The following is a 13,498-nucleotide window of genomic DNA, read 5'->3' as shown; positions in this document are numbered from 1 at the left end:
GAAAAAGGTTTAGTCTTTAAAGCTGAGTTCCACCTATTTAAAAGTCAGCAGCTACATAAAGTGTGGTTAAACTGCCCTCATTTACAGACCGACATTCATTCCTTTTGATCTAAAGAACAAAACATTACAATGTTTATAGTTAGCTCAGCAGCTGAGGAATGTTGTGAAACTTGGCAGACTGCCTGTTTTTTTGACAGCTGTCAGTTTGAGCAGAGAACTTTGCATAGAATCGGGAAAATGCTTTCTTAGGATCACGAGAGGGAAAGAATCGCGATCTCGATTCTTAATGATTTATCGTGCACCTATAATAATAAAATGATATACACTGCTCAAAAAATTTCTCAGTGGGGAAAAATATATCATGCTGGATTAGCTATACTGATATGGACTGGGTAATGTTGATGGAAATTAAAATGATCAACCTACAGTGGGCTGAATTCAAAGACTCCCTGAAAATACTCATCTTTTCTGTTTTTCTCTAGTTTTGCATTTGACTAGGGTCAGTGTCCTTACTGGTAGCATCAGGCAATACCTGGACCCTATAGAGGTTGCACAGGCAGTCCAAATCCTCCAGGATGGCACATCAATACGTCATTGCCAGAAAGTTTGCTGCATCTCCCAGCACAGTCTCAAGAGCATGGAGGAGATTCCAGGAGACAGACAGTTACTCTAGGAGAGCTGGACATGTATCTTCTCCATTGTGCAAGGACCTTCAGCAGGCCACTGGTGTAAATGTCTCTGACCAAGCAATCAGAAACAGACTTCATAAGAGTTGCCTGAGGGCCCGACGTCCTCTAGTGGACCCTGTACCCACTGCTTGGCACCACAGTACTCTATTGGCATTTACCATTTGCCAGAATTGGCAAGTCCCCTACTGGCAGCATGATCTTTTCACAGATGAGAGCAGGTTCATTTTGAGCACGTGACAAAAGCGAAAGGGCCTGGAGAAGCCGTTGGAGAATGTTGTGCTGCCTGTAACATGTTTAGCATGATTAGTTTGATGGTGGGTCAGTGATGGTCTGGGAGGCATTTTCATGGAGAGACGCACAGATCTCTACAGGCTAGACAATGACATCCTGACTGCCATTAGGCATCGGGATGAAATCTTTGGACCCACTGTCAGACCCTATGATGGTGCAGTGGGTCCTGAGTTCCTCCTGATTTACAACAATGCCCAGCCTCATGTTGTGAGGGTATGCCACCAAATCCTGGAGGATGAAGGAATTGATACCATTGAATGGCCCCCACACTCGCCTGACCTAAATCCAATAGAACACCCCTGGGACATTATTTTGGTCCATCTGATACCACCAGGTTGCACCTAATTCTGTTCAGGAGCTCAATGATGCCCTGGTCCAGATCTGGGAGGAAATACCCCAGGACACCATCTGTCTTCTCATTAGGAGCCCCGATGTTGTCAGGTATGCATACAAGTACGGGGGGCCAAACAAACTACCGAGTACCATTCTGAGTTGTTCCAATGAAATTTCAGCAAAATTGACTGCTGTGTAATTTTTTCACTTTGGTTTTCAGGGTTTCTTTGAATTCAGCCCTCTGTAGGTTGATAATTAAAATTTCCATCAAACGATGTGACATCCTTTCATTCCTAACACATTACCCAGTCCATATCAGGATAGATAGCCAGCATGATATTTTTCCCCATTGAGATCTGATGTGTTTTCAGAATGTTCCTTTAATTTTTTGGAAATAAAATTGCATCCCTTCACATATATAGATCATCCAAAAAAAATGTTTTTACTATTATCGATAGTAGTGTGTTTAATTCGGTCAATAGAAATTTGCTGTAAAGTTGATTTTTTTTATTTATTTACCTGCCTTTGCGTCAATGCTTTTTTCCTTTATTATACAACTAGCCACTTTGCTGCAGGTCATTCATGTGGACATCATTGTATCTGTATGTACAGATACCTGTTTATCATCGACCAGATTCTGAAATTCATGTTTGTGTTTCCTATTTGCAGAGTAAAAGCTCTTCTCAGCACTTGAGATGTTTGCTCCCGGCGGGTCCGGAGGTTCTTCAATGCCCAGGAGAAGGGGCCATGGAACCCATGCCCTTCCCAAGCAGCCAGAGAGAAGCCTGGCATCGGCTTTGCCCGGCGCTTTGTCTATTACTGCCCTGTGCACTGCTCTGGCAGAACCTGCCTGGCTACATATCCATGGAGGGTCCTGCAAACGTCAGGAGTTGGGGGTTGCCGATGTGCTGGGACCAGAAGATCCTGAACTACTTTCAAGTAAGTTGTGGGATCTCTTTGAATGACTTATATTTACATTGGCGTTTTACTTAGATTTTCAAAGGTTTGATTAAAGTAGATATATGTACATGTACATCAAATGCAGCACTGGAAGAATAAAGTTTGACCATTTCAGCTCTTGTACCCATACCATTTCCTTTTGAGCTGTTGATCAGGCAATAACTCGGTAATTTTTGTAATTATGATGCCAAGGTAGTATTTTATTTTTTTGGGCAATTCCATCTTGAAATAATTGACTTCATTTTTTATGTATTCTAAAGATGAGCATCTAGGATAATTAATCCCAAGAACAAAACTTGAATATGTTTCAGCTTACCAGTCCTTAGATGCGGTGGCTGCAGTATTTTATTTTTTTTCAAGCTAAGAACATTTTCAGAAAGTACAGAAAATTCCTGTTGATCTTGGCAGAATTGCAGTGTGCTTGTTACTTCTTGTGAGCTAAACAATGTTATCGGCCTTCTATGAAATACTCCTCTCCCCATCCTTGATATAATGGGGATGAAGAGAGGAAGTCCAGTCTGGGTGACCACCGTGGCTCCTTCCATAGAAACAGTGAAGCAGTAAGTGTAGCCACCCAGGGAAAGAAAGTGTGTTATTCACAGGTTTACCCACACCAAGAAAAAGAGAGCCTAAGGACTAGCAAGCTGCAATAAATCATGTTTTTGTTTTTATGTTTGGCTACTCTTTAAGAATACTTTTGCAGTCAAATTTGAGAAAACCCCACTGTTGTGTGTTCCTGTTCACACAGCATGCTTAATTTTTTTTTTTTTTTTTTTTTAAATATCTTTTAGCTGTTTCTCAGGAGGAGGTGTCGTTGTTGCAAGGTTGTTTGAACAATGTTAAGCACACAAAGTTTTTTTTTTATTTTTTTTTTTATTTTTTTATTCAAACCAGCAGGATAAAAATAAAACCTAACAGATCGCTGTACTAAAACACATGTTGTTAGTGCTGTGATTTCCCCACTGTGCCTTTGTGTTCTGAAAGTGTGACTGCATGGTGTCTTCTTTTACAGGGTGCCCTTCTTTTAATTTAATCTAGTGACAGAGGCACTTTAAAGGGGTTCTAAACCTTCAAGGTTATTCACCTGAATGTATAATATGTATTCAGATGAAAAACCTCCTGTGGTGCAGCAGCCCCCCCAGAGCACCCCCTTTTACTTCCTGAACCTGGTCTTTCCAGCTATGGGGACGGGCACAACAGCTCCTGCCGGTGTCCCGGTCCTGATTGGATAGATTGATTGCAGCGCAGCCATTGGCTTCCTCTGCTTTTTATCAAATCCAATGATGTGGGAGCCAGGGGGTGGGGCCAAGTCCTGCTGTCTGTGTTAGTGGACGCAGCAGGACTCGGGAGCGCACCCGCACGAGTGTCCTGAGGGAGAGCGTCTCTCCAATGGGGCACTCGAGAAGAGGACGAGCAGGATCTGTGCAAAACCAACTGCACAGAGGAGGTAAGTATGACATGTTTTTGTATGTAAAGTATGTTTTTTTTTAAACGAACCTTTACATATATTGTAACCTTTTAGTGTACTTTAAATAGGTAATAATTTTGTAAATGAAGGTATTAATTTCATGTCCTTGCAGAGTTTTGTATGAACCGTCAGACTATACTTCTCCTTCGTGTCATTGCTGGCTTCTGCTTCCTGGGCATTGCCTGCAGTATGACTGCATTCTTGCTTGATGTCTTTGGGCCCAAGCACCCAGCTCTAAAAATCACACGTCGCTACGCCTTTGCTCACATTCTTACAGGTATGATTGTTCTATATATATTTTTTTATTATTATTGCAATAACAAATTATATATATATATATATATATATATATATATATATATATATATATATATATATAAATGTGTATATAGTAGGTAAAATAATTATTTGATCCCCTACAGATTATGTACATTTGCCCACTTACAAAGAAATGAAGTGTCTTTTTTATCATAGGTGTATTTTAAATCCTAGAGACAGAATATCAACCACAAAAAAACACATGATGCAAATGTTATAAATTGAGTTGCAGTTCAGTGAGTAAAATAAGTATTTGATCCCCAATCAAAACATGACTGGTGGGGAAACCCTTGTTGGTAAGATGTTTCTTGTAGTTGGTTACCAGGTTTGCACACATCTCAAGAGGGATTTTTTGGTCCACGCTTCTTAAAGCCTCGTACACACGATCAGATTATTGGATGAATATTCATCCATTTTTTTGTTGCATGCCAGTCTCATATCAAAAGTGAAGAGTTTACTCAACATATGAAAATTTTCGTACGACAGATTACGACTTCAGAAGTGATGTGATGTGTTGAATTGTTTTGTATGTATTCTTTTGTTTCTGAGCATGCGTACTCTTGCTCTTATGATTTTTTTCGGACAAAAACTGTACTAATTAAGTGAAACCGGATGTTATGTTCACATATGATAAAAATTTTACAGCCTGCACCTTCAGCTTTTGTCACACGAAAAGCTGTAATCAGCTGTTGAAAGCACTATACTAACGATCAGAAATCGGCAGATCGTTCGTCGTACGAAATTTTACTTCTGATTTCCTTATCAATGCTTCCGGGCCTTTACATATCTTCTCTAAATCCTTAAAGGGTAACTCTACTTTTGTGGGAAAAAATAGCAAAACAAATATAGCGTATGGTATACAATTAAAAACACAAGTCATATTGTAATTAAATGTTGTTAAAAATTACCTTTCTTTTTCAATCTGCAGTGCTGTCATTTTCTGTAGTATACAGTGCAATATGACTACCTGGAGGTGTTCTGTACACAGATGATATGCAGAACACCCCCCATAAATGTAATTTCCTGCTTGTTGATTGGCTTACTGATTTTCCCAAAAATCTACACTAAGATACAAGTCAGATTTCAGGCATCCCCTGCAACAAAAATTTCATTTTTGGTGAGATACTCCCAATAGGAAATCACGTCTAAAGGGATGCAGACCCAGCAGCTTTCCTCATTAGAGCTTTACAGGTGCAGCAGCTGGTTGATAATTTATGAAACCACTCCCATTTAAAATCACTTAGTACATGGACACAGACAAACACACAGGGATTTCTTCAGTATAACAAAAGGTAGAAATTTGCAACAATGTTTATTAAAATCCTTGTAATGCACATAGATCACCCAGAAGGGAGTGTTTTTTTTTTCTCAACAAAAGTGGAGGTACTCTTTAAGGTTTCTTGACTGTCGCTTGGCAACTCAAAGTTCCTGCTCCCTCCATAAATTTTCTGGAGACCTGGCGGTATGTTTTGGGTCATTGTCCTGCTAGAAGACCCATCCACGACCCATTGTGTTCTGGCTGAGGGAAGAAGGTTCTCATCCAACACTTACAATACATGGCCCCATCCATTGGCCCCTTCAGTGTGTCAAAATCAGCCTGTACCTTTAGCAGAGAAACAGTCCCAAAATATAATATTTCCACCTCCATGCTTGACTGTACGGATGGTGTTCTTAGGGTCATAGTATTTTTCAAACATGTCCAGTTAATGCCAAAGAGCTAAATTTTGGTCTCGTCTGAAAACCGCACTTTCTCCCAATCCTTCTCTGAATCATTTAGATCTTCATTGGCAAACTTCAGATGGACCTGTACATGTGCCTTCTTGGGGAAGGGGACCTTGTGGGTGCTGCGGGATTTCACTTGGCGTATTGTGTTACTAATGGTTTGTTTGGGGACTGTGGTCCCAACTGCCTTGAAATTATTCACAAACTCCTCCCGTGTAGTTCTGGGTTGATCCCTCACTTTTTCTCATGATCATCCTTACCCCATGAGGTGAAATCTTGCATGAAGCTCGCGATCGATGGTTATTTTGTATTTCTTCCATTTGCAAATAATTGCACCACCAGTTGTCTCCTTCTTACAAAGTTTCTTGCTGATGCTCTTGTCGCTTATTCCAGCCTTGTGTATGTCTACAATCTTGTCCCTGATGTCCTTTGACAGCTCTTTGGTCTTGCCCATAATGGTGAGGCCTGAATGGAAGAAAGAGATTATTTTATACACATAACGAGTTGTCCTTAGGTCCACCTTCTTAAATTGACAGGACTGATCTGTGTAGCACATACTGTAGCCAGTGTGTGGGAGCCAGAATCATTGTTGGTTGTTTGTAGGGGATTGCAACTCAATTTATAAAATTTGTATTGTGTTCTTTTTTTTTCTCGATTTTTGATTGACATTCTGTTTTGTCATTTAAAATACACCTATGATATAAAATTACAGACCCTTCATTTCTTTGTAAGTGGGCAAACTTACAAAATCTGCAGGGGATCAAATAATTATTTTCCAAACTGTATAGTACATTTGCAGGTTCTATCCATGGATAGTATCTATCTATTTTTTTAAATAAATGCAGCCACTCAATAAAAAGGTTTTCGATAGAAAGCCTTAAAGGTGTCCTTAAGAAAAATGAAAAAAACCCTTAAGCTGCCCATACCAGGAACATTTTTGCTTTTTGATCATCCATAGGGTTGATGGGTAAAAAAAACAGAATGGATTCCCCCATCAACACAAGCATGGAGAGAGGAATCCTCCCTGCTGTGTTGTATTTGGACAGTGGGCACTACTGTGCTGTCAGAATAAACTGAGCAGTGTTGCAGCCCCAATCAAACAAAAATCTTTCAAAAAGGCCATTCATGAGAAGTTGTTCAATAGATTCCTGTTTATGAGAAGACAATCATTAGATCGACTTCTCATTAATAGGAATGGCGATAGATGGATCGAAATTTGGCCGGTCCATGCTGAACCAGACAAATTTCAATCTATCTATGGCCAGCTTGAGTTTGAATTAATTTTGTACCTAGGTGATTTGTGTATTCTTGGGCATAGGCAAATCTGTCCCCCTTTTTTCTTTCACATTTGTGCAGGACTGCTGATATATGCAGCTAACATCATATGAAATATTGCCTATGGTAATCACAAGCTCTTTAGAAAATTGTGTTATGGATAACACATTTAGATGTGAAGATCTTTCTTTCATGAGCGTTGCACAGTCACATCTAAGGTCATTGGATCCTGATGAAGCTAACGTTTTGGCGAAACGCGTAGATCAACTTTTGATGTGATATGTTTCCTGTTGGTGGAAAGGTGGCATTAATGTTTTCCTCTGATTCAATGCTGTTTTTTATATTTGCAATAAAGTGATGTTTTTAATTTTAGTGTGTGGTATTCCCTGAAGGGCGCATGCAAAGTCACATTATTTATGTCGCTCTCTCTTTCTCTGAACCGTTGTATTCAGGTTCACAGTAGACAGACAGTTGACTGGATTGCATGTGTATAGGGATGGTACCCTCAGGAAAATGTATACGTGTTATTTGGCATCAACCTGAGTAGTAAATAAATAAAAAGCTAGTTTCTACCTTTTTGGTGCATCACCTCCTGACTCTTGTGAATTGTCCAGCCCCAAAAATGTTATTTAAAAACTGCAGAAATAATGTTCCTGTGTTTTTTTTGTTTTTTTTCTTTCACAGTTTTACAATGTGCTACGGTGATTGGCTTCTGCTACTGGGCCTCAGAACTTATACTTGCCCTTCAGCAGCAGCACAAGCAGTACCATGGTTCCCAAGTCTACGTCACCTTTGCTGTCAGTTTCTACCTGGTGGCCGGTGCTGGTGGAGCATCCATCTTGGCTACTGCGGCAAATCTCCTGCGCCACTACCCAACAGAAGAGGAAGAGCAAGCTCTGGAGCTGCTGTCAGAGATGGAAGCTGACTCTTACCCTGCAGAGTATGATGTCATGAATCCTTTCCAGCCTCCACCAGCCTACACTCCCTAATGAAGCTCTAAGGAAGAGAGCTGGGATATTATCCATTAGACTGTCTCCATGTAATGGGAGAGAGCACCTGGCTGCCTGAATCAAGAAGAGGACATTTCAGCCAAATTGCTGTAAATATGCAAACAGGCAGTTTGTTCATCTTTCCTTGCAGACAGGTCATCAATGCTGATTTCACATTTTGCTTCCCTTGCCCTTTGTTATATAATGTTCGTTTTTTGGAATCGTTCACAATTCCCATAATGCTTTCCTCATTTAGTATCGCTTTCTCCCTTGTGCTTGTCCAGATACACCCTTTAGCCTAAAAAGGAAACTCTCATTGGTGGACCTTCTTCAGAAAAGCGGTTTCTGTTCCTGAAAGGCAGGTGGTCATTCCGTGATTGCTTACAATTGTAAGCTTTTTTTTTTTATTTTTATTTTTTTATTTTTTAAATCAAATCCTGAGACACGATAAATAAATGTTTTCCTAATGGATGCTTAGGGAAAAGGAAGAGACTAGGCATTTGGGCCAGGTAGGACAAAGGCCACGAGAAGAGCTAAGCAGTTTTACTCTGCTGTTGATAGGTCAGAGATCTTAAAGGGGATCTGTCGTCCATACAGATTGCTGGCAGCCATTTTTTTTTTCTCAATCAAAATATCATCCGTTCTCAATGAACTTTCCAAAATTCCTTCAGATGGCATCTTTTAGTAGTGAGGCACTCTCTACCTTGTACCTCATTGAAGTTTCTTGCAATTTTATATGCTGCATTTACTGAAATATCAGTCCAGCCGGTAACATGGCTGCCTCCACAGGGTATGGCTGACTGGCATGCTGTTGAAAAGGGAGAATGTATTAAGCCTGAGAAATGCAGGTTTGTCTAACATTTGGGTTGCAGTACGTTGGCGTGATTGGTAAAATTGTGTGTGCTTTGTTTTGTTTTACACCCTCACTTAATATATGGGTGATATTTATATACCTGTGGTGTATATATTCTTCTTTTTTTTTTTTTTTTTTTTAACTGCTTCTAAAATATATATTTTCTTGTGATTTCACGAGGCACAGTAGATAGACTGTAAGTGGTTACTTACCAGGCAGGCTCTTGGAAAGAATTATCAAAGCATTATTTAACCATCCTGCATCCCACCCCCAGATAGCAATTATTTACATATTTATAAAGTACAAAATGGAGAGGATTATCCATTGCTTCCCTGTAAACATTTTATTATTTACACAGAGGCATTTTGTCACTTGCAAAACAGCAAATATGCAGCTGTTGAAGCCTTTAAAGAGAGTTTATAGTATTTGGATCTCATCCGGATGTAATATGGTGGAGAACATTGCAACAAGGAGAGAGGAAGATGCAAAGAATTGCTTCTGTTCATCTCAGTAGCGCCTACTAATGTAGTTGTTCTTTGACGGAACAGTGGCAATCCTGTCAGTTTGGATTATTCAGATGGCATCAGTAAATTCATAGACGATTTTACAAACTGTCCGTGAATTTCCTGATGGTTGGCAACCCTGAGTTTGTGAATAAAAGTTCACTCTCAAGCACACGTGTGCTTATTACCCTGACAGGGCTGTCAATGACTTATGTAGTTAAAATAAAAAGTCCAAAAAGGGGGGGTTCCTTGCTGTGCGTCATTGACAGCAACTAATGATGAACTAACAAAATAAGTGCTAATGCACATGGTTATAAGCAATGTTTAATTTCTGTTTTTAAAACTGTAGCATAATGCACTTTTTTGATGTGTCCGATTTTTTATTTTTTTTTTCTCTGCATTGTAGTCTTTAGAGAGTAAAGTCCGTTTTTTCACCCCAATTTAATCCATTTTCATTACATTTTATAATGTTTTTCAGTCCGTTTTTAGACAGGTTTTTGTAATAACAAGTGGAAATCATCTGGAAAAAAATGACAATAAAATTGAATGGAATGAACATTAAAGCTTCATTTAAAAATTATTCAGGACCGGTCACAATGGGATTGAGTAAAATATCCTGCATTATCTTTAAAGTGTTACTAAACCCAGGACCCTGCATTCATTATATCTGGTCTCCCACAGTACACAGAACATGGAAATGCAATAGCTTTAGTAAATAGAAACTGCTTTTCTAGCAATATATATCATTCTCCTTCCACTGTCCTATGAGGCTGCATGATTCCTGACCCTCTGGACAGTACTGATTGGCCCTGTGCTGATCACATGCATCCTCAAAAACAAAACAAAAAACTCTCTAGCAATACACACCAAACTGAGCATGTGCAGAGTGCCCCCAAGGCTCTGTTCTGTCAGCAGATGGATTGGGGACTGTGGAAAAAAGGGGAGGATCAGAGAAGAATGGATCAAACAGCCTTTTTACGCAATACAAACCCCCTTAGATTCCACAGTGAGTATAACAAGCATGCTTCATATACAGACTGATTTTACTGTTGTGGGTTTAGTTACACTTTAAGTTTTTGTTTAGGTTTTTATTGGAGGGGCAGGGGAGTTGTTAATCCGTTCATTGAAGACAGGAAAATTAGGCTGGCCGTTGACATTACTGAAGGTTTGGACATGGATGTATGCTCTAGGCTAGCCTCTGCCCTATGCAGAGACCCCTTGGTTGCACTACTGTTCTTCTGTAGGCTATGAAGGTGGATGAGGCTAAAAGCACCCAGATGGTCCCATTGTCAGCTTATTTTAGGGATAACAATAGTGTTTGTTCAAGGTCATCCAACCTGGCCAATTTGTTCGCAAAGAATAGAATCACTTGAAGATGTCATATAGACATTTATCAATACCCAGTCTAGCCAAAAACATTGGTATTGGGAGACTGCCATATAATATCTATGAGACATTACAGGGAATGCTGGGGTCATGTTAAATCATGTTGATTTATTGTGGTCCTCTCCACATTATAAAAAATATGTTGTAAATATATCCCTTACCTGCACATTACAATTTACATGTGAAAGATTTAGCCTGTAAATCACACTGGACCCTTTTATATATTTTTTTTGACTATGGATAAATAGCCTTGTCTGTCTAAGAATATGACTTGCATCCTAAGATATTTAAAGAAAACCAGTTTATAGATGACTGTGGTTTTGAACGTTTCCGCAATCAGATTCTTGTAAAGTGAATCATCACAGAAACAAATGAAAGAAATGAATTTCAGTATTGGCCAGCAAATTTGAAGCTGAATTCCAGGTCCAGTTTGGACCAATGTAAGTATGCATATGCCATATCTGTGGGACCGCTGTGGAAGCGAGAGATTTGCTTTAGTCGCTACAACAGTGATCACTGCTTTCTTCCAGATCCTGTGCCAAGCAGCTGCATAGTTACCATGGGGTCACTCACTCAGCACTGGCATCAGTCACAAAACGCTTGCATTTTTCTGAATTATTGCAAGGCATTCTCTGATTGGACAAGGTGGAGAAGGCAGGGCAGTAACCTCACAATCTCCTCCAATCAGAGAATGGTTTGCTTTCTTTGAGAAAATTTTGGTGAATGGCACCTTTGCTGAGCATATGATGACCCCCTGTGTTCACGATACAACAAAGAATGCTGGACCTGGAAGATCAATATCTGGAATTCATTAGAATTTATTATTTTGCTTCTTATTGTAACTATAAGCTTCCTAATAGTTGAAACTAAAAGGAATATTCCGTTTCTTATTCAATGGAACATTATCAATAATTATGCTTTTCTGACCAAGTTTTTATCAAATATAAAAGCATTCACAAAAATGTACCTGTTGTCTGATTTCTCCAGTTATTGATGGGGTCACTATGTGGCTGATTTGCAATATGTGTGACCCTTACATGGGGGTACATGGAGATAGACTGCCATATTTTAACGTTATCAACACCACACTTTTCAGATGTTTACTCCTTTTAAAACAGAAGTAAGGCCCCTTTCACACGGTGTTCTGATCAGATCCGCCTGTCAGTTTTTCAGATGGACCTGAGTGGAAGGTCCTTGGAGCCCTATGGAAAAGTGAATGTAAACGGACTTGCCTCCTTTTACACCCACCTACCTCTGGGTCTGAGCAGGTCTGTATGGAAAAGAACTGGGTCCTTTTCTGTTTTGACAGACTGGATTGGAGGTAGCCTGATGCAAACGAACAGTGGAGTCCATTTACACCTGGCCGCCCATAGTGCTTAGCAAGGTCTGCCCTCTACATAAACTGAGTGGGCACGGATATCCTCCCGCTCTGCCCCAATGAGCACGGGATCTGCTCACAGATCCCCTGCTGATCAAAGCAGACTCTGTGTGATAGAGGCCTAAATGTCCTCATACAAAGTATGTGATCCAGCACTTCTGGGTAGGGGGTGCGTGTGCACATTGCCATGGCTGGGCTGTGATTAGACACAGCACAAGCCGATCAGCAGGTGCTGGCCAATGGATGTCCACTGGCACCCACTGATCGCTGAGGAGAGACCCAGAACAGAGCTCTGTCTATGTAAACAAGGCATAGCTCTGTTTTGTCAGCAGGGATGTGATGGATTTTCTCAGTAATCCCTTAGTAAAAGCAGCACACATAGTACATAAAAACACTGGTTAGGCACATATTTAACTCTTTGATCGCACTAGATGATTAACCCCTTCCCAGCCAGTGTCAAATAATACAGTGACTGCATATTTTTAACACTGATCTTAGTGTCACTGGTTCCTACAAAGTGTCAGACCGCCGTGATATTGCAGTACTGCTATAAGTCTCTGATCACATTACTAGTTAAAAACTTTTGCTAGTTAAAAACTTTTGCACAAACCAATCAATACAGGCAGTCCCTGGGTTACAAACAAGATAGGGTCTGTAGGTTTGTTCTTAAAGAGGAACTGCAGCCTGCTCACATAATTTGTAATAAAAACATCTTTGCCATTCGGAAGCGTCCCTCCAACCACTTTGCATATTTTATATATACTGTGATTCTGTAACTTGCCAGCTATGCTGCAGAAATCTCCCTCCACTGTGTCTGGTTACAATCATTTTAACTGTGGGCAGCTGAGGCTGCTGCCTGTTCACTTCCTGGATTTACACAGACACCTCCAGCTCTGCAGCTCTCATTGGCCCTCTTATGACTCCTTCCCCCTCCCTTCCTGGCAAAATCTCATGAGAATGAGAGAGGGAGCTGTGTATTATGTCATAATCCTGGCTTTTTACCAGACAAGAAACAGGAAGTGGGCTGTATAAAGTATTTACTGGCAGAAAAAAAAATGTTTTACTATCCAAAGTTATAACAAGGACAGAAGATTTAACATGAAAAGTTGAAAAAAATGACTATAGTTCTGCTTTAAGTTGAATTTGTATGCAAGTTGGAACAGGTCCCTTTTTTCAAGTGTAGTTCCAGCCAAAATAAATATTTTTAAATTTTTGGGATAGCATAGGGCGGGGTTATCACCCCTGTAACATTTGTTTTGATGTCTGTGCCCCTGTTCAGAAGATTTCACCTCACTTTCTGATTTTGAACATTTTGGGTTGTTGGTGATAAAGC

The 13,498-nt window shown here is 40.0% G+C and overlaps 1 protein-coding gene across 2 annotated transcripts in view; it reads left to right on the top strand.

The window, feature by feature from the left end:
* TMEM127 (transmembrane protein 127) overlaps positions 1-11,753 on the top strand; it is a 30,971-nt gene extending 19,218 nt beyond the window's left edge. For both annotated transcript variants that reach the window (XM_077469533.1, XM_077469534.1), the window contains exons 2-4: positions 1,983-2,252; positions 3,854-4,018; positions 7,741-11,753. In XM_077469533.1, coding sequence (XP_077325659.1) covers positions 2,009-2,252; positions 3,854-4,018; positions 7,741-8,045 — 714 coding nt within the window. In that variant the 5' untranslated portion in view covers positions 1,983-2,008 and the 3' untranslated portion in view covers positions 8,046-11,753. The remainder of the gene's footprint in view (positions 1-1,982; positions 2,253-3,853; positions 4,019-7,740) is intronic.
* The last annotated feature ends 1,745 nt before the right edge of the window (positions 11,754-13,498 follow it).

The sequence above is a fragment of the Lithobates pipiens genome, unplaced genomic scaffold (genome assembly GCF_037356315.1).
Source record: "Lithobates pipiens isolate NorthernLeopardFrog02 unplaced genomic scaffold, aLitPip1_a1.2 Scaffold_8, whole genome shotgun sequence".
NCBI classification, from domain to species: Eukaryota; Metazoa; Chordata; class Amphibia; order Anura; family Ranidae; genus Lithobates; species Lithobates pipiens.
This window is presented reverse-complemented; position numbering and strand designations above follow the sequence as displayed.